The sequence below is a fragment of the Lissotriton vulgaris genome, chromosome 3_1 (genome assembly GCF_964263255.1).
Source record: "Lissotriton vulgaris chromosome 3_1, aLisVul1.2, whole genome shotgun sequence".
NCBI classification, from domain to species: Eukaryota; Metazoa; Chordata; class Amphibia; order Caudata; family Salamandridae; genus Lissotriton; species Lissotriton vulgaris.
Window position 1 is genome coordinate 97,815,813 of NC_141689.1, and position 23,158 is coordinate 97,838,970.

At 47.2% G+C, this 23,158-nt stretch overlaps 1 protein-coding gene across 3 annotated transcripts in view; it reads left to right on the forward strand.

Annotated features, from left to right (window-relative positions):
- Window positions 1-23,158, forward strand: part of LOC147726023 (transcription factor COE3-like) — a 521,578-nt gene that overhangs the window by 426,646 nt on the left and 71,774 nt on the right. For 2 of the 3 annotated variants that reach the window (XM_086960140.1, XM_086960138.1), the window contains exons 8-10: window positions 6,278-6,395; window positions 7,165-7,298; window positions 8,303-8,429. In XM_086960140.1, coding sequence (XP_086816266.1) covers window positions 6,278-6,395; window positions 7,165-7,298; window positions 8,303-8,429 — 379 coding nt within the window. The remainder of the gene's footprint in view (window positions 1-6,277; window positions 6,396-7,164; window positions 7,299-8,302; window positions 8,430-23,158) is intronic. The other variant, XM_086960139.1, reaches the window with a different exon arrangement.

The window sequence follows — 23,158 nt, forward strand, 5'->3', positions numbered from 1 at the left end:
CCGCAGGAACGGCACTTTTAATGTTGTCCCTGCGGCGCACTTGTCTTACCCATATCTACGAGGCCACGTGAAGCCACCCGGCATGGCTTTTCATGGCCTCATAGCTATGGTGTGAGGCAACGCAGCATGTTGCAAGTCAGGGAATGTGTCAAATGCCATGAGTGTTACATGGGAACACCCCCCACAGAGTCCATGGCACGCCTCCCCATCGCAGTGTGGAGCAACGCAGTGACTTGCGCTGCATTGCCTAACTCCATATATACAAGGCCATGATAAGCCACGCAGGGTGGCTTTACGTGGCATTGTGGATATGGGTAAACCCAGTGCACCGCTGGTACGTCCTTAAAAGTGACGTTGCGGCAACGCACTGGGCTTCTAAATAAGCCCCCTTGTGTTGGGGGTAGGGGGAGCTTTAAGGCACATATTGTTGCGTTTTTGGCACACCACATTATCTTCTTTGCACCCCAGTAGTGGAGACTTCACTAGTTCCAGGCTTCTGAAGGGTGAATGAGGGGTGTGACAGGGGCATTAAACAGCCCATGGCCCCCTTTTGCCCGCACCGTTCACACCCCCCCACTCTGCCATGTCTCAGCTCCTCTAGGCCTGAGCTCCCCGCGCGCCGCACAGTGGCGCTCCCAGGTTCATTAGGGGGCCAGGTACAGCTGTGCTAATTAAGACGTTTTTGCATGATTAGCTTGGCGCCTCATTTGCATAGTATGATGTCAATCCCAGGGAAAGGATCCCCTCCTCGTGATGAGATTGCAGCGCAGCTCGGGCACCGGGGGTCCTGCAGGTAGATGCACTGAGCCATGGGGAGCGGAGTCTCATGCCTCCCCGCTCTGTGGGGGGGGGGGGGGGGGGGTCAGTCTCCCCCCATCTTTATGGGGCTCCACGATGATCCATAAGAATCATTGTTGGTCTCCCCCGCACTGTATTTCTGTATTTTTTCATTGCATTTAATGCTGTCTAGAGATTCACCAATGAGTGATTTGGTTCTCGTTTCATATCCATCTCCCCATCTGCAGTGGTATTTTATGTTATGTTTATTTATTTAACAGAGTTTTATATAGCGCAAACTTGACCCGAATCGGGTAACTTCGAGTTTAACCAATCAGAGCCCTCCAAAGGGCATGTCGGGTGATTTGTTGTCCCAGAGTGCAGTGCGGGGCCACAGAAATGGAAGGGATTGACCCAAAATTGTAACATTGCGCGTAGGCATGGCTTGAACCAGTGGTTGATTCAGTCATTAGCGATAAAGAAAACTGTGTTCCTGGTTAAACGCAAAGAGTGTTGATTTGCACTGAGCAAAACATGTGTAAAGTACATGTCTACCAAGAAGGGACATGAATGCTGAACAACAGATGTTTATTGTTACTCAACAGTACTCATGTTATCAACCTCAGAAGGATGAGTGGACCTGCCAAGATGTGAACCTGTGACCTTGTGGTCAAACACAGCCAGGCCCCTAGAAAGGGTGCAGCTCTGGCTGGCCCCTCACCCCCTTTTCTACGTCCCGAAAGCGAATCTGAACTTTTCTGGATTAAAGCCAGATTGTTGAATTCTTGCTAAAGGCAGTCGAAAGTCCATGCTCTCTGGTGGCTTCTGTTTCACTCCCCCAACTTTTCCATCCTGCACTTCTCTCGGGCTAGATATGTTTCAGGTGATCACATATTCACCTGCAATAGACGTGATTTCTAAACCCAGCTTCCCCACTTTAGTACATTGTGTACTCCTGGGCAAATACTTGGGGGCAGATTTATGAAGGGCTTGCGCCACGTTTACGCCGCTGTTGCGTGACGCAATGGCGGGGAAACGTGGCGCATCCCTGCACCCTATTTACAACGTGACGCATCTAGGAGATGCGTCACGTTGTACAGCACTGCGCCATGAGGAGGCGTTCCTGCGCAGGGGGGGGGGGGGGGCGTTCCTGCGCAGGAACGCCTCTTGAAAGTGGCTGAGTGAAAGTCACTGTTGGGCCCATGCTGCGTCAAAACCCTGCGCCTGCTTGAAGCAGGCGTAGGTCTTGACGCAGCATTGAAAGAATAGGCCCCCCCAGAGCATTGCTGGAGCTGCGTCGCGCTTGCGACGCAACTCCAGCAGTGCGACACATTTCCGGCACAGATGCGTCACGCATCTGTGCCGTTTTTGCCCCATGGTGCGCCGCATCATAAATGCGGCGCACCATGGGTGGCGTAGCTGTGGCGCACTGTGGCGCATGTTAACTGGCGCATCCCTCGGGATGCGCCAGTTAACATAAATCTGCCCCTTGCTCTTTTTGTGCCTCAGTATCCATATCTAAAAGTTTTGGGGAAAGGGCTTTCACATGTATTCTCAATTCTTGCTCCTCTCCTTCCCTGCACCCACTCCCCTCTCCAGAGCCCCCCGGGAACCTTCACCACTCGAGGCCTGCTCACTTTCACCAGCTCTCCTTGACTCTCCTCATTGGAGCACAGAAGCCGCATTATTGCAGCCACTGACCAATCTACACCCCTGAGACCATTCTAGCCTCCCTCTTGCTTCTGGCTCACTTGTTATGGTATGGTATGGTATGGTATGGTATGGTATGGTATGGTATGTTAAAGCTACTTGTAAATCCCACCAATACCTGGAGATGTCCTGGCACCATCTCTACAAAACAGGATACGGGGGAATTATTAATTTCAGAAATGCCAGGCTGTAATGCTTTTATAAAAGATAGCACGTAAAAAAGTAGTCCATGCTTTAGCAGTGCAGGTAACGAGGGGCCATATTATCAAGCAAGGGCGATACATTATCGCCCCTTTTATTGGCAGGAAACTGCTGCTAAAGCGGAGATAATGGGCTTGATAATATGTCCTTGTGAATTCCCATAGAAGCCCAGGTTAACACCAGAACCTGGGCTTCTATGGGAATTCACAAGGCCATATTATCCAGCCCATTATCGCCGCTTTAGCGGCAGTTTCCTGGCGATAAAAGCGGCGATAATGTATCGCCCTTGCTTGATAATATGGCCCAAAGTTTCTTCTGTCCCAAGTGGAGCGGTTGACTCTGGGGACTATGACATTTCTGGCCCGATGAGCGCAGCCTCCTGCTTGGCTCGTACCATTTAAAGCTGTGTCCCAGATAATCCGGGCCAGAATCGTGCAGTTCTCTATAAGCGATACACAATGCCTTCAACCTGATCCGTTGCCTGATTGGAAGCCAAGAGAGTTTTTGGATCTCTCTTCCAAACTAGGCTGGCATTTGCCAAGATTGAGACCCATCAGACGCATCCTGTAGCCATCTTCCCGGTATCCATAAGGATGGGGGATGGGTGTGCCATTTATTTTTTTGACATAGCCATGGAGCATGACTAGGGGGAGTTTACCTCTCTGGATGCTCATTCCCTGGGTGCAGAAGGGGGAGATTTGCAGATTGCTGGAGAGAATTTTAGAGATAATGGTAATCACGAAAGCCGAAAAAAATCCATCCGGCGTGACTGTGCCTAGGGAAGATGGTCTAGGGATGACCACCATTACAAGTACCCATCTCATAACTTGGTGGTCAGCAGGCAGCATTAACCCCTTCCATGCTCATGACGAGCTGAGCTCGTCATAAACAATGGGGGTCGATGATTGTCAGCATAGAGGGAGAATTGCTGTAGCATTGATGTGGTTAAGGCCAATCTGTGAGATTCAGTATGGGTTGCGAATCTTCATACCAGCAAAAAAGAGATATGGCGGTGAGTGCTTCTCCCAGTGACTTGTTCGCAGCCATATTGTCAATTCATGTCTGCTGTGATGTCAGCCAATTTGCATGGCTGTTAATGTTTGCGTCACCCAGATTTTCAGAGGCGTACTTCTTGATTGATACCGTTGCGTCAACCAGACATTTCACTCTATGTACGCCCCGGTGAATACACCGGAGCAACACGAGCATCTATTCCATATTCCAGAGGATCTCAGCCTAGGTATCACATCCTCCCCCAAGTCCTAGACGTGGTGCAGACTTATCGCAGAGCCCTCACAGCCTTCTCTCCAGGACCTTAGGCTCACAACATAGAAACCAGAGCTATCTCCAGAGGCTCAGTGTTGATATCACAGCCTCCTCCTCATGTTCTAGAGATCATGCAGCCTCGTCCCATAGACCTCACATCCTTCTCTCCAGAACCCTCAGGCTCACAACGTAGACAGCAGAGCTACTGATGTATTCTACAACAGTTCAGCATAGAAAGTACAGCTGGTTCTCAGACCATTTCACACACACCACAAACAACACATCTACCCCTACTGAAGTTGCACCCACACCAATGATAGCGCAACTATCTCTAAAGCGCTCACACGCACACCATAGACAGCAAAGCTATATCTCTGGCACCTACGTGCACACGATAGACAGCATGGCTATCTCTCCAGCACTTGCATTTACACGATAGGCAGCACAGCTAAATATTTATATATTTATTTATAAAGTTTTATATAGCACGAACATGACCCACGAGGGTATCAGAGCGCTTTACAATAAAAGAACATAAATGGTTGAGGTGGTATACAAACAATGAAATTTCTCAAATTGTGCAATAGCAATATGAAATATATACATAACAAACATAGAGGACCCAGATTCTGCGGGACGTTGTACAATAGACAGTTAATGAACGTTAGGAGATTGTGCTAGCAAACAAATATATCATAACTTCTAATGATTCAAAGTTGATGTATAAAATGTTTAGATGACCAGGCGGACCCACAGCCAACTAAGCATTAGACAACATACTGTTATCAAACAAAAAGGGCTGTGATATAAATCTTACATATGGTAGACTGTACCTAACCCTTTTAGATAGGTAGTGGTGATAGGATCTTAAAGATGACTCAGTGACCTCCTATAATTAAAACTTAGGAGATGAATTTGTTCATTAGTAGTCTTTTTACTTCCTTTTTGAATGCAGTAAAGGAAGTTATTCCACGCACTAGTGGAGGTAAAGAGTTCCAAATCTTTGGTGCAATCCCTGAGACAGCTCTACAGCCTATTCTCTTCTTATGGAAGGATTGAGGTTTCAGAAGGAAAGTGCTTGCACTTCGAAGTTCTCTCCAGCACTTACATGAACATGATATGCTGCACAGCTATCTCTCCAGCACTTACAAGCACATGATAGGCAGCATGACTATCTCTCCTGGCTTGCATTTACACCATATGCAGTGCATCTATCACTCCAGGAATCACACTTGACCCATAGACAGCGCAGAAATGTCTCAGCGATTGCGCGTGACCCACAGATACTGCAGCAATCGCTCCGGGTTCTTACTTACACCATAGACAGTGCAGCAATGTCTCCGCGATTGCACGTGACCCACAGATACTGCAGCAATCGCTCCAGGTTCTTACTTACACCATAGACAGTGCAGCAATGTCTCCGCGATTGCGCGTGACCCACAGATAACGCAGCAATCGCTCCAGGTTCTTACTTACACCATAGTCAGTGCAGCTTTCTCTATAGGGGGAGCAGTTCCGTTAACCCATAGACATAGGAGGCCCGAATCCTAAAGGAAAAGTTTAACCAAAAGTCTAACTTTACTACTTTTCGGTGCTGGCAAAGGAAAGATACTACTAGAAAAGTTTGACTTCTGATCTAACTTTACCTTTCTGAATACCCAAAAGTAATAATGTTAGAATTTTGGACTAAGTTTACCTTTGTGAATCGGGCCCAACATTTATTACTTCAAGTCCAACAGCTTAATTCTGTAGACATTGAGTGTTAGACGCTTGCTGGCAATGTTATGATGATGTCGTATAGAACTAGGAATGCAGTGAGGTTCCAGGTTCTAGTTACTGATCTCACGTTGCAAAGATGCTAGTTGGAGCCTGACTGGCTGAGGTATAGCTTATTTAAAACATCTCAACCTGACGTTAACATTGAATACCTATCTGCTCCAGAAGCAGCAAACAAAAGAGGAAGAAGATGGCGGACGTCAGGATCTTATGGGGCTTTAGTGTTCTATTCTAATGTTTGTTGCTAAGTCCTATTCTAAGTTCTTTAAAGTGCTGCAGAAGTGGCGAATCAAAGTATTTATGCATAATGATAGCCTCCTGTCTTGCCACAAAACCGGTCTGTAAAGCGACCCACTCGAGTTTACAAACCTTAGATGCAGCCGTACCCCGTGTTAAAACGCTGGCCCTGCCCATATGAGGTGCTGTGAGGCCCCGAGGCACCACGCTTGTGTGTCACAAGGGTGGCATAAAGACACAGCAGGCTGGCCATCCGGATTTAGGTTACCCAATGCTGCCCTTCTGAGCCTCGTGTGGTTTTGTCTCCCAGGTGGTGGTGTCGACGACAGTGAACGTGGATGGCCATGTCCTCGCAGTTTCCGACAACATGTTTGTGCACAACAACTCCAAACATGGCCGCCGAGCACGTCGCCTCGACCCGACGGAAGGTAGGACCTTTCAAACATCCCCTCCCCTCCAATCAGGTCTGACTTCCTGTCTCTCTCTTTTAGTCCCACTTTCTCATCAGGCCTCAGTTTTTTTTCCTTGCTCTACTTTTGGTGCTTCTCTTCTCACAGCTTCTCTTCCTGTCTCCTGATTTACCTTACTCTCTTTTCTATTCTTGTTCATCTCTGTTGTCCTCTATTATTCTCCATTTGTCTTCATTTTTCTCTTATGTTCTTTTCCATGTCTCTTGTTTTCCTGCCTGCTCTACTTGCCTTGCTTCACATTACTTTCTGCTATTTTGTTTCTGAATGAATCTCTTAATTTGTATTTCTCTCATGTGTATCAGCTTCTTAATTCTTTCCTCTGCTCTGTCTTCCTCTTACTCTTCCTCTTTGTTGCTCTTCTCTCATCTTTGCTCTCTGCACTGTCTCTTCTTTGGTTTTATCCACCTCTGGAAGCCCTCACCTGGGTGTTGAGTTGTGTTGTACCTTTGCTTGAGGGGTTTGTTTGTAGCACTCTGACTTGTACTGGGGTCCTTGACGCCCTCTCAGGGAACACGATGGAATAGGGTGCTGGCTGTAGGGTTGCCCACCTGGAACGCATTGGGTGAGGTTATGTGATTGGACACGTTCTTTAAACATGTGCGGCAGCGTCCTTGCGGAGAGTGTGAGCGTGGACGCAGACCCACCAGTGGATATTGTCTATCACTAGTTAGGTCATTCATGGACCTCAGTACTCACTTCTTGTTCCTTGCCTCCTCTCTGTCTAAAGCAGCCACCCCTTGCATCAAGGCCATCAGCCCGAGTGAAGGATGGACCACTGGAGGGGCCACCGTCATTGTCATCGGCGATAACTTCTTCGACGGCCTGCAGGTGGTCTTCGGCACCATGCTGGTGTGGAGCGAGGTAGGTTTAACAGCGTAAAACACTTATTAAGCTGTGCATGCTCATGTTTGGTTTCATCGCCTTATTTTCAAAGTTTAAGGCCAAGCGGTGGTAGCCGTGGCTCCCTAACACTGGTCTGGTAGCCACCCTGCTGCCAGCTGGTGGTCGGTAGAAGATTATCTACCCTGTGGCACCACGCCCTACCAGCAGTTGATGCTGAGGGGGTCTATACGCTTGTTCTTGTAAACCTCTAACAGAGTTTTGCAATTGTGGATAAACATAGGTAAGAGGTTCAGCTTAGATTAAGAGTAAGACTCTCAGTTTTCAGTTTTTACTGTTTTTTACAGATAAATAACAATGTGTTTCCTGTCTGTATTTAATTTTAAAAGCAGAAAAATATTGGAAATTGTGCTGCATGTGATTGACCGGCCATGTTTTCTTTTGTGAATTCCTGGCCAGCAGCAGAGCAGATGGACAGCATGGGGAGTTAAAGAACGGAATGATATTCCCTTTAGTACAGGCATATGTTAACGTATATAGGAGTATAATGGTAATATTTACCAGTGGGTGTAGTGTTGTGTTATATTTGGCTGCTTAATTTACTAAAACACGACAGGCATCAAAGTATGAGTGCATGTTCATCAGTTAATTAAATGTTGAAATGTACCATTTTACGACTACATTTATTCTTAAAATTCACAGTAAATACCAATGAGATGGCCAAAAAAGAAATATGGATATATAGATAGAAGTGCTTAAAAACAGCAATGCCATAAAACTGGGAGCACTAATTACGAGTAAGTTAAGACTCCCTGCCTCAGGTGTACCCAGTTTGTGAGCTCTGCTCCCGACTAACAGAAGAGCCGGCCCATGAGACTGGCCGACACATGTTCTAGTCGTGGCCTCGAGGTTACGGGCCATGTCCGTTTCTCCTTCATTTGATACGTCTGTCCCTGGCCAACTAATGATGTTCTGGTCACCTGTGTAGAAAGGTTTCATGGTGTCCCCTCCCTGTATCCCTACAGCTGATCACGCCTCACGCCATCCGAGTGCAGACGCCGCCACGACACATCCCCGGTGTGGTGGAGGTCACGTTGTCCTACAAGTCCAAGCAGTTCTGCAAAGGAGCCCCGGGACGGTTCATATACACAGGTAAGGAGCAGGAACAGAAGCCGTCCACACACCTGAGCTGACATACACCTAGGAGCTGACACATATCAGCAGGCGTAAACACACAGCGACACACAAAATACACGCACAAACACTCTCGCGAGATGAACACTTTAATTTCTCTGGTTTTTTTGCCTTGGAATAATTTGCAGAACTCTGGTTATCTTTCTATATTTTCTTTTACATTCTCATTGATAGGTGTATGTCAGCAAATCAGCCCACTTTTAGATGCTTTTGTGGTGCAGCAAACCGCTGCAGGTCAAAACAAGATTCCTTCCCCATGGTGGGTGTGTCTACCAGCAGACAGGGCAGCTGCTGTGACCATCTGGTCACTAAGGAATTATTTTATCCTAAAGTACCACATGCCAAGGTGTCAATAAGCTGGAGTTCTGGTCGCCAGTTTCAGTAGTCATTACTGTAATCCACCTTGTATGATAATAACTGAGCATCTGGGTCTGGTGGCTTAGTGAACTAACACCCCCACTGTAGGGGCCTGTGTTTGACCTCATGGTCACAGGTTCAAATCCTAGCAGGACCACCCAGCCTTTCATTCTTCTGAGGTCGATAAAATGAGTACTGTTGGGTAACAATAACCATCTGTTATTCAGCACCAAGATACCCTTGGGTGAATGTGTGCTTTACAAATACCTTATGTTATAACTTATTCAGGTGTTGACGCTTTTCCAGAGATGTCTGAACAGTTGCAACGATTTCGTAGGTGAGAGTAACATGACACGTCTTTCCCTCACAAGGATTGAGTCACTCACTCACGAGAAAAAGTGAACACTTTTATTCACTCGCATAGAAAATGCACTGCAGATTGTTTTGACGCAGTTTCGCAGTACTTGTGAGAAAAAGGTATATATATTTTTTGTTCTGATACATACATGTGATAGACAGCTACTCGACCAAGCCTGAGGGACAATCAGGAAACTATGAATACTAAGTGTAGGCATGGAATCAGGAGTGTGTTAAACTTTTGTCACAGAATTAAAGGTCTGCACACCCCTAGTGCACATTCCCAGTAGGAGGTGACGACCCAGGAACCTACTTTTTAAAGAGTAACCTTGCTGTCTCTTGTCCCAAGACCCTTGAAGGCCTCTCTGTAAAGGACTTCTGGAGGTCTTCCTGTGTTCCCATAGACTGTCCATCCATCACAAGGCCACCTACATAGATGTAACACAGTGTTAAAATGAGCAGTGCATGCAGTGTGGGTAAACAACAGGTTTAGTGTATGTACAGGGGACAACAGAAGGCATTTCTTGTGAGAGACACTTTTTTTCCTAGACTTTGCGAGTTACGGGCAGGATCCCTGGAATCACTTTGCAGAGGCGGGCAAAATTATGGAGCAACATTGACTAAATGATGCGTTACCAGATGCAAAAATGTCAAAAGAATGAAGTAATACTATCACAAAATGTTCCGCATTATGCCACATAGTTTGCCTTGTCTTGCCGCATAGACCCATGATTCTTTACCTTTTGACTTCTGTAGAACCCCACTTTAGTGGAATGCGGGGAACCCCAATGAATCATTAAGAAGATTCGGGGGTTCCTCACTGAGCCATTACTAGAAGCTGGGGACCCCGGCGTAAGTAATTTTGATGTCAACCTAAAAACAAAACACAAAAATACAGAAACAAGTATTCATCAAAAAAATACTTGATTAAATGTTTTCTTTAATTCACAAACAAATATAAAAAATGAAAATCTGTATTTTAGTGGGAAGGTTTGGGCTTTTCTAAATTCAACTGAGGCCGCCCATCTTCGACACTATCGGGCATATTATCAAGACAGGCGATAAAATTATCGACGTTTTAGCGGCACAGCGATAATGTGCTTGATAATATGCTCTATGGAATTCCAATGGGGAACAGCCATGACAACGCGGGGATTACCCCGCAACGACATTACAACGCAGGGATTACAACGAAAGTCGTTACAACGACTTTCGGTGGAGGGCGCTGTTGGATAGGAAATAGTTTAATTTTCTATCCAACACCTTCCCTACTGTCAACGTGGGCTGGAGTTGGAATAGAAAATTAAACTATTCCACTCTCCAGCGCCCTCCAGCGAAAGTCGGTGTAACGACTTTCGTTGTAATCCCCGCGTTGTAATGGCATGCGGGGTAAAAGCCCGCGTTGTAATGCCATACAACCATTCCAATTAAAGCCCATGTTAAATGTGAAGGACATCTAACATGGGCTTCAATTGGAATTCCATAGAGCATATTATCAAATCCATTATCGCCGTTTTAGCAGCAGTTTTCTGCCGCTAAAACAGCGATGATTTTATGGCCTGTCTTGATGCCCCTATGCTCTTTCTTATGCATTTGCAGTGCTCCCACGAATCAATCTGAGGACATCAACTTAATTTGTAGCCTCTAATTTCAAACGCCTTCACCTTTACGGAATGTTTTTAAACTTTCAATGTTGAATCTTTATTTAAATACACTTTATTATTATGCTAATATTATTTAATTGTGGCCCCCCTGAACAGGCGTCGCAGACCCCCAGAGGTCCCCGGACCACAGTGAAGAACCACTGTCCTGGACCAATGAAACTGGTGCATGATCCCACCGTGCAGCTGTCCGGGTGTCTTAAAGCCCCTCTGCTCTTCTGGGGTCCCCCCGTTGGGTTTCGAAGTCTCCTCCCCCTCCCCCTTCACCTCGCTCTCTGCACTGGGCCCACGTTGGGATGAGTTAGTTGTGTATTGTGCTTCGGAAGCCCTCCTCAGGAACAGAGGGGGAGCCTGTTGGGCCTGTCCTGAGTTGGGGTGCACGTGATGTGTTCTACTGAGGCCCTCTGATGCACCGTCCGGCTTCCGATACACCCGTCTTGGGGTAGCGTGCAGGTCTATCCCCGTCACCGAGTATGCATTACTGTGGCTTGCAATTTTATCCAGTTTACAGAACATGCAGGGTGCAGTCCTGTGCAGGGCATGCAGAGTGCAGTGCGGATCTCCCAGACAGAGCCTGCATTGCTGGCTTGTGCAGTCTCTTGCGAAGCATGCAGTGTGAGGTGCTGATCATTCATTCAGAGCCTGCATTGCTGCGATGTGCAGTGCAGTGCAGAGCATGTGGTGTGCAGCTCTGATCTCCAGATGCTCAGTCACATACAGATCCTGCATTGCTGTGCTGCAGTCTCATATAGAGTCCGCATTGCTGTGCTCCAGACATGCAGTCTTATACAGAGCCTGCATTGCTCTTCTGCAGACATGGAGTCTCATGAATCTCATACAGAGTCTGCATTGCTCTATTGCAGACATGCAGTCTTATACAGAGCCTGCATTGCTGTGCTGCAGACATGCAGTCTCATAAATCTCATACAGAGCCTGCATTGCTGTGCTCCAGACATGCAGTCTCATACAGAGCCTGCATTGCTTTGCTATAGACATGCAGTCTCCTGGAGCCTGCATTGCATGGGTTATAACCCTGGCAGTCCAGTCCCCACTCTTTGCTTGTTTGTAGGTCCACGGATGGTAGATTGACGGTCCTAAACCTACCTTTCTCTCCATCCTCAGGGATACCCTCTCTCTCTCCTCATCTCCACCCCCACCCCCTGGGAGCAGCCCTTCCACTCTCCTTTGTTAGCTATGATGACTCCACTCACTGAGCCAGTTAACCTGCCTACACTTTGTCAATCTCAGTTTAAAGAACATGCATTTTCAATGAGCATTGATCTGGCAGCCAGGAGGTCTGGCAAAGTAAGGGGGGCATGGTGGGAGGCAGGGGGGTGGAGGTGGTGGAAGAAGGGAAGGAAGAGGGAGGGTGAGCAGGGCGGAGCTGCAAAGATATTGGAATAGACCATGGTAGAGAATGGTGGGGGGGAGGAGAGAGAGGTAGGTGCTGGTGTGAGAGAGTGGAGTGAAGCTTGTTTGCAGAGGTGGGAGTTGAGAGGAGTGTCATTGGGTGTGAAGAGAAGAAGGCGTGGATTTCGGGAGAGTAAGGCGAGATGAGAGTGGTGTGGGCAGGTTTAAGGAGAGGGAGGCAGTGGGCGAGGGACAGTAAAGAGGGGGTGATGGGAAGCAGTGGATGAGGGAGGGTAAAGAGAGAAGGCATGTTGTGGGTGGTGAGAGGTCAGAGGAGAGAGTGTGATGCTCACTTGTGAAGAATAATTAAAACCAGAGATGGAAAACGTCATAAGAAGTATGGAAGGTGCCTTTAGGGAGGAGAAAGACTGTTGAGGGGAGGGACGTGGGGTGTGAAAGGTTTGCAGTAAGAGAGGCTTGCACTGCCGGAATTGTGGTTTCATCATGTTGTACCTCTCTTTACCGCCACTTTCACATTTCATTCTTTGCAATTTTACTTACCATGTCTCCAGCACTCCTTCTGCCTTCCTCTGTTCATTTTTTCTTTCTCTTTTTCTTACCCTCCATTTCTTATTCACTTTCTTCTGCTCTTCTTGCTTATGGTTCTTTGCACCTATGACACACACACACACACACACCTCTTGACCTGGCCCTTACCTCTGCGTCCCAGAAGCCCCTCCCCTACATTTGACCTATCGCCAATGGACAGCTTTGAGGTCCACGTGAAGACACCACCCCATGATTGGCCAGGCAGGAACACCATGATCTGGAACCCATGTATTTATTTATTATCTTAAAAGTTTTATATAGGGCGAACATGACCCTTGCAGGTATCAGAGCGCTTTACTCATGTTCAGAGAGCAGAGACATATCGAACCAACAAAACTCCCCAGATATGGGAGGGGTCGCCTCAATATATTGAAACAACTAGTAACGAAAGTACAAAAACAACAGCAAAAACAATAACAGCGTGCAGTACTCATGAGAGTAATTTACGAGTCGAGAGAAGTACGGAGAGAGGCGAGCCTCGGGTCTAGGGCACACATGTGTTCATGAGTAGAACTTTAACTTCTTTCTTGAAAAAGCAGTTGAGGGATTCAGTCTGATTTCAGGGGGAAAGGAGTTCCTAATTCTCGGGGCAATCCCAGAGACAACTCGGTTGTAGGTTTTCTTTTTGGAGATTCTCTGTGGTTTCAGCAGTAAAGTGCTTGAGCCTCTGGAGAACCAGCAGCCGCCAGAACGTTCCAGCGTCTGAGGGGGTATCTCGGGGTATTAAAGTGGAGGGATTTATAGGGCACCCAGGCAATTTTTTCCTGAATGCTTACTTCATAAGGGAGCCAACTGAGGGATTTCAAATCAGTTTTTCCTGTTGTTTTTAGTTTTATATATCGCAAAATTGACACGAAGGTGTTAGAGCGCTTTACATGAGCAACGGTTGCATTAAAGACGGACACATTCATTTTGTTAGGCATGGAGAGATTACGGGATTTGCCCAGAATCACAGGATGATGAGCGTCCCTGCCGAGACTAGATCCCAGCTCCCCATCTTCAAGATTGACCGCTCTAGCCATTAGGCCACATCCTCTCCTTATATGGTTGTTTCATTTTGATCTCCTGATGAGTCTTGCAACAGAGTTAAGGGAGGCCCCTAGAGGAGCCGTTTTGGGTCTGGGCAGGCCGCAGAGGGTTGCACTTCCTTAGTCTAACCTGGGAATTAGAAGAGATCACACTGCAGGTTTGAAGCCACTGGGGGTGGGGGAGGGTTTTAGTGGAGTTGTTGATGGGTTCCTATGGGACAGCATTGATTCTTTTTTCTCTCTCTGGACCAACACTCTGGCAGCGACTGGTCCCCGGCCGTGGACGGTCGCAGCGATAGGCTCTCGTACTCTCTCCATGCGAACCCTCTTATGAATACGCAGAAGTGTTGGACACCTTTGCATTCAGGACCACATGAGGTGTCCCCTAATGAGGATAACCTCAGGGTCTCCTAAACTTCACCTGTCTTCTCAGCAACATCTAGCTAGTACCATAAATGGCCTTCACCCCCCCACCCCCACGAGCTTCAGTGTCCCACCCTCCACTCTGCAGTTACCCAAAACCAGTGCTTAACTTGAGGAGGTGCATTGCAGAGCTCGGCAATTGTCAACACCGGTGCTTGTGACAGTCAGGCGCAAGGGGGCGCTGTCTGCCTAATTTAGAGATGACCACAACCACAGTTAATTATCAAATCAATATATATTAAAAATAGCCATTGCCTGCCACCCAAGCCATTCTTATAGCTTTTTGAGCCTGAAGTAGCCTGCCTTGTCACACTTGCAGCAGTGTGATGTTAGTAGTTGTGGTGCGAGCTGCAGTGGCCTCCTTACGAGAGCCCTGGGACTTATTTTTTTAATATTTAAGCACTGAAAGTCGTACTTTTTGCAGCTTTTGGATTTGTTCACTGGGTTATTCAAAGAAATGCACCCACTTTCTTGTCTCTAAATTCCACCTTCTTCACTCTCAGTACACTCTCGGATCCACTGGCCAGTTTCTGATGAATTTCCCTAAAACTAGAACAGTAACATTTGGTGACAAAACCTTCCCAGTGAGGGCTGCAGGGGAAGAGAAAGAGCTTCAAGGCCAGCTCCTGTCTACCACCTTATCGCTTCTTTCCTAAGGCACGGTCGTCTTTACTTTTACACCAATCCTATTAAATTGATGTTTTTTTTTCTGTTCGTCGTTGTGTTATGGTTATACTTGGAAGAAATGTTATTTCTGCCAGAGCAATCTGAGTAGTTTTATTAATTACGCATAACTCTTTTGGCGAGAATTAAACAAAATTATGCGATTATGCCATCTTGAGTAATTAAAAGAAATTTGGGGTAAAAATCCTACCGCAGGAGCACAAGAACAACGTACTCTGAGCGAGTGCGCCTTTTTTTCGTTAGAATCTGCAGATTATACAGTAGATGGTGGATTATGGGGCAAATGCGGCAAATCCATAATTATGAGGTAAACGCTTTGGCCACAGAATCACTTCACTCCAGTGGAACTGGGTTTAGCATCGGGCGCTTACTTGAGTCGCCAATGTGATTCCGCCCTTCTTGTGTGGTAAAGGGCTCCTAGAGCTCCTGTCACCCCCTCCCCCGAGGCAAGGCCGTTCTGCACTCAGGCGCGAGGGTATCAGCCTGATAAAGCGCCTCTAGGCACCTCTCGCGCTTGTTTTCAACGCAGTCCACATCCACCGGGTGGTCCACACACTCTAACAGTATTCGGCATCTTCCCAGCACCCACAACTGCTAGACCCCTCCCCAACCCAACCCCCCCTCTGCTCGACTCCTACCTGGAAGCTACCTTTGCAGAACACACCTGCTGCTACAAGTGCTCCTTGAAAACTGTAACAACGTGTGCAGATGGGCACACGTGTGCTCTGGAAACATTATACGGCTGAATGTGTACATTTAGATGTCTGTCTGTCCGTGCCCCACAGCCAGGCCCACAAAGCACCCCAAATAGCCATGCCCCGTATTTATTGCAGTCTAGAATTTCTTGGGGAAAGGACGTTTGTGCTCCAATAACTCAGTAAACACTGCCCGCCCGCCTCTACTCACTCCTTCCTACTACCTTTCCTATATCCACTCTCCTTCTTTCATCCTCAACCTAACACTGTAACCCCTCTCTATCTGCTTATTCAACAGTCCTCGTGTCCTTTACTTCATCGCTGAATTATTATTTTTCCTTTTACACCCCTAAGACTCTAATGCCTCATCCTATGATAACAAATTGCCCTATGTTGATCTGTTGTTCATGTGTAATTTATCCTGTAAAGCGCTCTGATACTCTTGGATCCTGTAGCGCTATATACAAGCTTTTACATAAATAAATAAATAAATAAATCATGTGGTACCATGGGGGTGGGGAGGAGGGCGTGGGGGGGAGTGCACCGTCTGTGTCTATGGAGGTCACTGCTTGCCTGCCTCTGCCTTCTGCCCCCTTCCTGTGGTGCCATGGGGTGAGGAGGAGAGGGTGTACAAGCCGTGTCTGAGGATGTCACTGCTCGCCTGATGCTGCCCTCTGCCCCCTTCCTTGGTCCCATGGCTGGAGTGCACTGTCCGTGTCTATAGAGGTCACTGCTTGCCTGCCTCTGCCCTCTGCCCTCTGCCCCCTTCCTGTGGTGCCATGGGTGGGACAGATCGTGGGGGGCTGGGTGGAAGGTAGGGTGCACAAGCCGTGTCTGAGGATGTCACTGCTCGCCTGATGCTGCCCTCTGCCCCCTTCCTTGGTCCCATGGCTGGAGTGCACTGTCCGTGTCTGTGGAGGTGGCTTCTTCTGTGTACACTCCCATCTCTTGGGATTCCTGCGGCGCTGCTGCCCTCTAGAGGACAGAGCAGGCCTGTGCAGTGGCTGGCTGCTGTTCGCTCCTGTTGAACAGGTGCCACGCGGGCACAGATGCCACCGAGGCTGTGTGCATGCATGTATCATGCAGGGGATTGACGGCAGCTCTCCCGCACCACTGCTCCCACGGACGGGCCTCCTGGAACCAGTCAAACAGCTCATATTCGGCATCGGCGAGTGCTTTTAGCACCTGTGATCTTGCTCTGCCAGGCCAGGGGTCATACTGTGCTGCTACAGGCAGTGTGGAGTGGAGTTGCAGGTGACTACATGCCTTTACTGCTCAGAACTACAGACCGCACATTAGATTGTTTACACGTGTATTACAGGTGTGGCTGTTTTATAGCAGAAACAGCAGTACTGTTTATACCAGACCTGTAGTCTTGGTGTTTATTGTCTGGAAATGGCTCTCCTCTCCATAGTTACATACTCAAGAAAATATGAAACCAGGAAAATTAGTTCTACAGTCTGATTTCTTTCTCACCACTCAAATTGTGTGTGTTAATTTGTGTGTGTGTGTTTTTTTGTAACATTTAAGTTTCTGTCACGCACACATCTCGTCTTTCCACTACTTTAGGCTCCTTTGGCTCAAATGTGCAACCTTGACTTCTGACCGGCTCAGAACCAGGTGGGTTCAGAAAGTCTGTGGTCTAGTTAGGTATATTCGTAGTTTCTGTCCCTTGATTATAATGAAGGGGTCCTTGGGGATCCTGCGTGGAATCAACCCACCCTACGGTGTACTTGAGGCAAGGCGTTTACAGCTCTTCCCTGATATTTGGTTGTATCATTTGTTCCCCAGAGTCTTTCATCCATGTTTATTCTGCATCATCTTTCATTGTTTTTGCAAGGGAAATAGGACTTTCCAACTGAAATGCAGACACTAATTGTAATGCAGCTGTTGTTAGCAAAGAACCCTTCTTGTAAAGAGTATACATGACATAAAGGCTGCTGCGGTTATACTCCCCAGCAATACATATCGTCAAAGACATTAAAAGAAGTACAGAAGCTTCAGTACAGCGGTGCACAGACAGATGTCCTCACAGGGAAAGGACAGAGGAACACGTCTGTATTTCCACATTCCGGAAACAGATGTAGAAAACAGCAATTGTATGTGCCTCCAGGAATGTAATCAATAAAGCTGATTGAAAACTGATATGTAATTTCATTTCCAGTTCAAATGTCACCTGGTACACAAAGAATGAAGCCTGGCTATAAATAGCCTTTTAGACAAGGCCACTGGAATTATGAAACTCCGCTGCCCCTGAGTTTTTTGCATTGCTATGGATTTGCTGTATTGGCCATACAATCCATCATCTGCTGCAAAATCTGCAGATTTTAACAGAAAAATATTGTTTCTTTGAAGTGAAATAGGTCTCGCATTTACGAGAGTTTGAGCTTTTGCCATTGGAAATGACAATAGCTCAAACTCTTGTAAATGCGAGACCTATTGCATTGCAAATGCTTGCTGTAAGTGGTGGGCTGGAAGAGTTTAAAAATTCAGTTGCTTATTCCTGCGTGTGGTTGTTAAACAGGTACTAATGAGGTGAAATCTTTGCCCAGTGTTACCATAAGTAAAAATGACAAAATATTGAAGAAATGCTATCACAAAATGTGCAGTATTATGTCGCAAAATGTGCCTCTTCTTGGCGCATAATTTAGTCATGTCAGTCAAAGGGAAATCCCTGTCGCATAACTCGGTCCTTCCCTGCCGCATAATTCCAGTGGCCCTGCTCATAGACGCTACTTGTATTTGGAAGGTTGCAGTAACACTATTAGCATCCGTAAGTCTTTGCAGTGGGCAAATACAAACCTGTAATCCCACTGTCAAGAGACAGATGCAAGAGAGGCCAATTGCTTGCAGCTTCAGCCCTGTCATTGGTGATGTCACTGGTAATGTTCTACGTTACGTCTTTTTTTACATCGACTGGAATATCATGTGTGAGCTCCAGAGAGGGACAGTAACTAGCCATTTCTGTGCTTTTTCGATTTTCGATTGCAACCATAAACTCTCTGTATTTTTCAAGTTCAAGGACGTTGGGCCTTTGTTAGAGATTGGTGGACGGCGGACAACCGCCAGAAAGGCGCGACTGTCCCGCCTGCCGCATTTAGAGTGACACTGACATGAAAACACTCCTAATATGGCCGACAGGGCATCCTCCACATTTTGGCAGATCCACCGAACGGTAAACAAGGCCCATTGTTTTCATACATGATACTGGAGGCTGAGGGCCTGATATACAGCTCAGCGGACGGGTTACTCCGTCACAACGGTAATGGATAAGCCGTCCTCCTCCGATATATGAATCCCATAGGATATAATAGGTTTTGTATTTCGGTGGACAATATATCCGCCACCATTGTGACGGAGTAACCCTTCCACCAAGATCTAAATTATCCCCATAGTAATCCTGCACCAAGTTCCAGTCCTTCTGCTGTAAGAGCCCTCTATGTATGGCTGAAGGCAGTGCTCACCAGCCTCTCTGGCCAGTGTGAGGAATTCATCTCAGCCCTGCGACCACCCCTCTGCCTCCAGTACCTACCGGGCATGGCCGAAGACTATGCCCAGCTGGCAGTGCTTAATTTGAGACGGTGGTTGCCACCGGCATTTAATTGTCAATACCGGTACTTCTGATAGTCTGCCACATGGTGGCGCTTCACCGGCACTCAATTGTCAACACTAGTACTTATGACACTCTACCACATGGTGGCGCTGTCCGTCTACTTTAGAGACGGGGGACCTGGAATAGGCTGAATTGTCATTGGCAGCCCTGGGAGGGGCAATAGGTGGAGCAAGCTGCAGTGGCCTCCTGACGAGTGCCCTGGCACTTATGTTTTTTAACAAATCAAGCGCTGTCACCATAGCTGTGACAAAGACATCTACAATTTCAGCCTTGCTAACAATGTTTTTTAGCACACCTTTCATTTATGCTTCATTCTTGTGCTGTTATGTTCATGCTCATAAGGAGCGATGCTGTTTTATCACAAATTGATATGTCTTAAAGTGCAGACCCATCATTTAGGACCACATTATGAGCAGTACGGTACTGGTGGGGCGCATACTCTGTGGTGTATGATAGAACAACGCATGCCTGAAGCACGTGGTCTTAACCATGACCGCGTCTTTACCATATATGTCTTTACCACACAGTTTGGTGGCAAAGACATGATTGGTAAAGGGACATGTGTGCTAAAGATCATACCCCTGCCCTAAGCCCTTAAAACTGTCCCTTTTCTCCCGCCCCATCAAGAACCCTAAATCTGTAACCAGGCCCTAAAGAATACCCCAATCCTAGCCCCCCCACTCTGAGCCCTAAAAACTGGCCCATACCCCTTTAAACTACCACAGCCCAGCTCCCCTGCGGCCTAAAACTGCCTCCACACCCTACAAATGACCCCTGCCCCCCACTATGAGCCTTACAAACCAACCCCACACACTAAAACCGACGCCAGCACTCCTACCCTGAGCCCTAAACATTGTCCCCATCACCTGTAAAATACCCTGACCCAGCCCCCCTGCCCTGAGCCTTAAAACTGCTCCCTGCCTTAAAACCCACCCAACCCCCCTGAGCCCTAAAAACGACTCCACCCCCGCCACCCCAAAACCCGGCCCCAGCCACACTTACATCACCGCGACCTCTCCTGATCCTTCCTCCTCGGGTCTTCCTGTGTCTGCTCATCTGCTCTGCGTCTAGACCGCACATTGTCTTAACAACTATATGCATTGTTAAGGCATAGGCATGATTAAGGCAAGTGTGGTTCGGCTTGCGGGGAACGGCACCGGTGGCTGAGCGGTCGTTGTTAAGGCCTCTTCCCTACGCACAACACACACACTGGACAGTGGACCAAAAAGAAACCAGTAGGGCCTCAATCCCATGCAATCACCAATTAAAATTATTGAAATACAAAATAGGTTCTTGTGTGCGAATCTCCAAATGTGCCCCCTGTCCAAGAGCACTCCCCTATTACCAGGGGCAACAAAATGAAAACACTAAATTAGAGATGCACCACTTTAGGACAATATTCAAAAGTCGTTCAAGTAGTAAATTTCTAAGGAGCTACGAAGCAGTTGTACACAGGTTGTTTTTCTTTTCCTTTATTGGTTCATTCTTTAAAAGACAGACAGCCAACGCGTTTCGTCCTTAGAAACAGGACTTCTTCAGGGCAATGTGGAATCTATGCAGAGTATTTTAGATGAATAGAAACGGTAGTAACCCTGGACAAATGGTATGTTGCGGCAAGGGTGGCAGTTAGCCCCTTGCGTCGCACTCGTCTGTTGGAGCCAAAAATGATCGAATCAAGAAGGAGAGATGATAACATGTTGGGTGTCCTTTCATGTTCTTGTTGTACTGTAAAAATTTCCAGCAGGGTGTAAAGCATGTGTGGTATAATAGCCACGGCGGAATGTTGTCAAAGTGCAGTTGTTACTCCCTAGACCCTATCCAAAGTCTAGCAAGAGTGCTTTCTATCTAGTAGTAACATGCCACATCGTAGATGGTGTTCTCCTGCCGCTCATCCCTACTCTGCACCTGTAATTACCAGTGTCATGCAGTGAAACACCAGCAGCACCATACAAGTTAAGCCCCATGGAATGCAGGATAACTCTGCTTATCAAGTTTTACAATGCACATAAGACCACACAGAATTTCCAGTTCTGAGGAGTTTAATGCTCCTATTTACCACCTGCTCTGATAATGTGGCAGATGTGAGCAGATGCTTCTGTGTTGGGTGGGGAATGGAAGGAGATGGGAAGGGTAAGAAATATCGCGGTGGGGGAAGCATTATGGGGAGCATTGCATGCTCTCTTCTTACCAGAGAAGGAGAGTGGAAGGGGCCATTGCAGCAAGGCCTACTGCTGTAGCAGCCAACGCCGAAAGCGATTTTACAGGATAAGTTTTCCAGCTGGTAAAATCGGGTCCGGTGTTTCAGCACTCAGGAAGAACAGGTGCAAAAAACCCTGCCATTTGTGATTGGTCAGAGTGGGATGCCATATGGGAATTCCTCTCCACCAGACTCAGAATGAGGACCTTTATATCTTTTTGGGCGAGTGCCTAATTTGAGCCGGTGGCTTCCAGTGCTCAGCACTGGCACTTAATTATCAACACTGATGCTTGTGAAAGTCTGCCACAAGATGGTGATGTCTGGCTAACTTAGAGATGACCATAACAACAAGTAATTATTAATTCAGTATACATTAAAAATGACTATTATCTGCCTCCCGAACCATTCTTATAGCTTTGGGGTCTGAAATAGTCTGAACGGTCACACTTGCAGCAGTGTGATGGTTAGTAGTTGTGTTGTTACTATCATTGGCAGCGTGGCAGGAGCAATGTGTGGTTAAAGCTGCAGTGGCCGCCTGACGAGAGCTCTGGCACTTTTCTTTTTGTTACAAATTAAGCCCGTGGTGTTCTCAATAGAGAAAGCTTGATTGCCGCAGTTCTAGGTTTGAATCCTTAGCTCCGTGCAAAGAGAAGACCCTGTTCGTCAGTGCGAAGCACAGACCACACTCTGCAAAGAGATGTTTTCCCTCATTAGGATTCTGACCTTGCCTGTGAGGTTTCCCACAGCACTGAGATGGTACACAGCAGAACAACATGTTCCCTAGTTAGAAGCAGAAGTCACACGTGTCACTAAAAAGAAAGACACTGCTCTTGGCTTCCTTCTCTTGCTTCTAAAAATGCCCTGAATCTCTCAACGGGGTCTGTCCTTGAGCCTCAGGATGAGCTGATTTCAGTCGGAGATGTCTTCCATTCCTTGGACCACCCAAACTTTGCTACTGCAGGAGTGAATATTGGGCTGGGATGCGGCCCTGAGTGATTACCCCTGGCTGAGATTGATTCAAGCATTCCATCCATCACTTTTTTGTATACTTTAGTGGGTCACCCTAAGAGGGGCAGGTGTACCCAGACGTGGGTCCCTTGTACACGGTGTCACTGGTACCAAGCTGTACCTGGCTGATGAGCCTGGCTTCTTGTGTTCCTGTTGAGGTTGAGGGAGGACCTGGCATAGCCGTTTAGTCTGGACTGTTCCTATTGGATCAGGGTCAACACTGATTTGCATATGGCTGTGTCCAAACTGAAATGCAAAATAATGAGGCCCTGAGTAAATTACCAGTGGCTGAGATTAATCCAAGCATGTCATCCATCACTTTTTGTATACTTTTGTGCGTTGCCCTATGTAGGGCGGGTATGGCCAGACATTGACCCGTGCACACTGTGTCACTGCAATTAAGCTATAGCGGGCTGACGAGTCCTAACTATGGCTAACCCAGTCCTGAGTTGCTTGTGCTCTGGTTCTGGGAGATCCTGGCCTGGCTGTTCGGTCTGGACTATTCCCACTGGAGCCGGGTAAAGACTGATTTCCATATGGCTGGTACCATACCGAGGTTTGAACCCAGTCATTTATGCCCAATGGAAATTATAAGTGCAGGAATATTCTTATATTTATTTCAAATGAGGCTTTTGGGTTGTTCATAACCTGACATTTATCCCATGTAGAGTGTGAGCTCAGGCATTGTTTTCCTGATTGCCCACA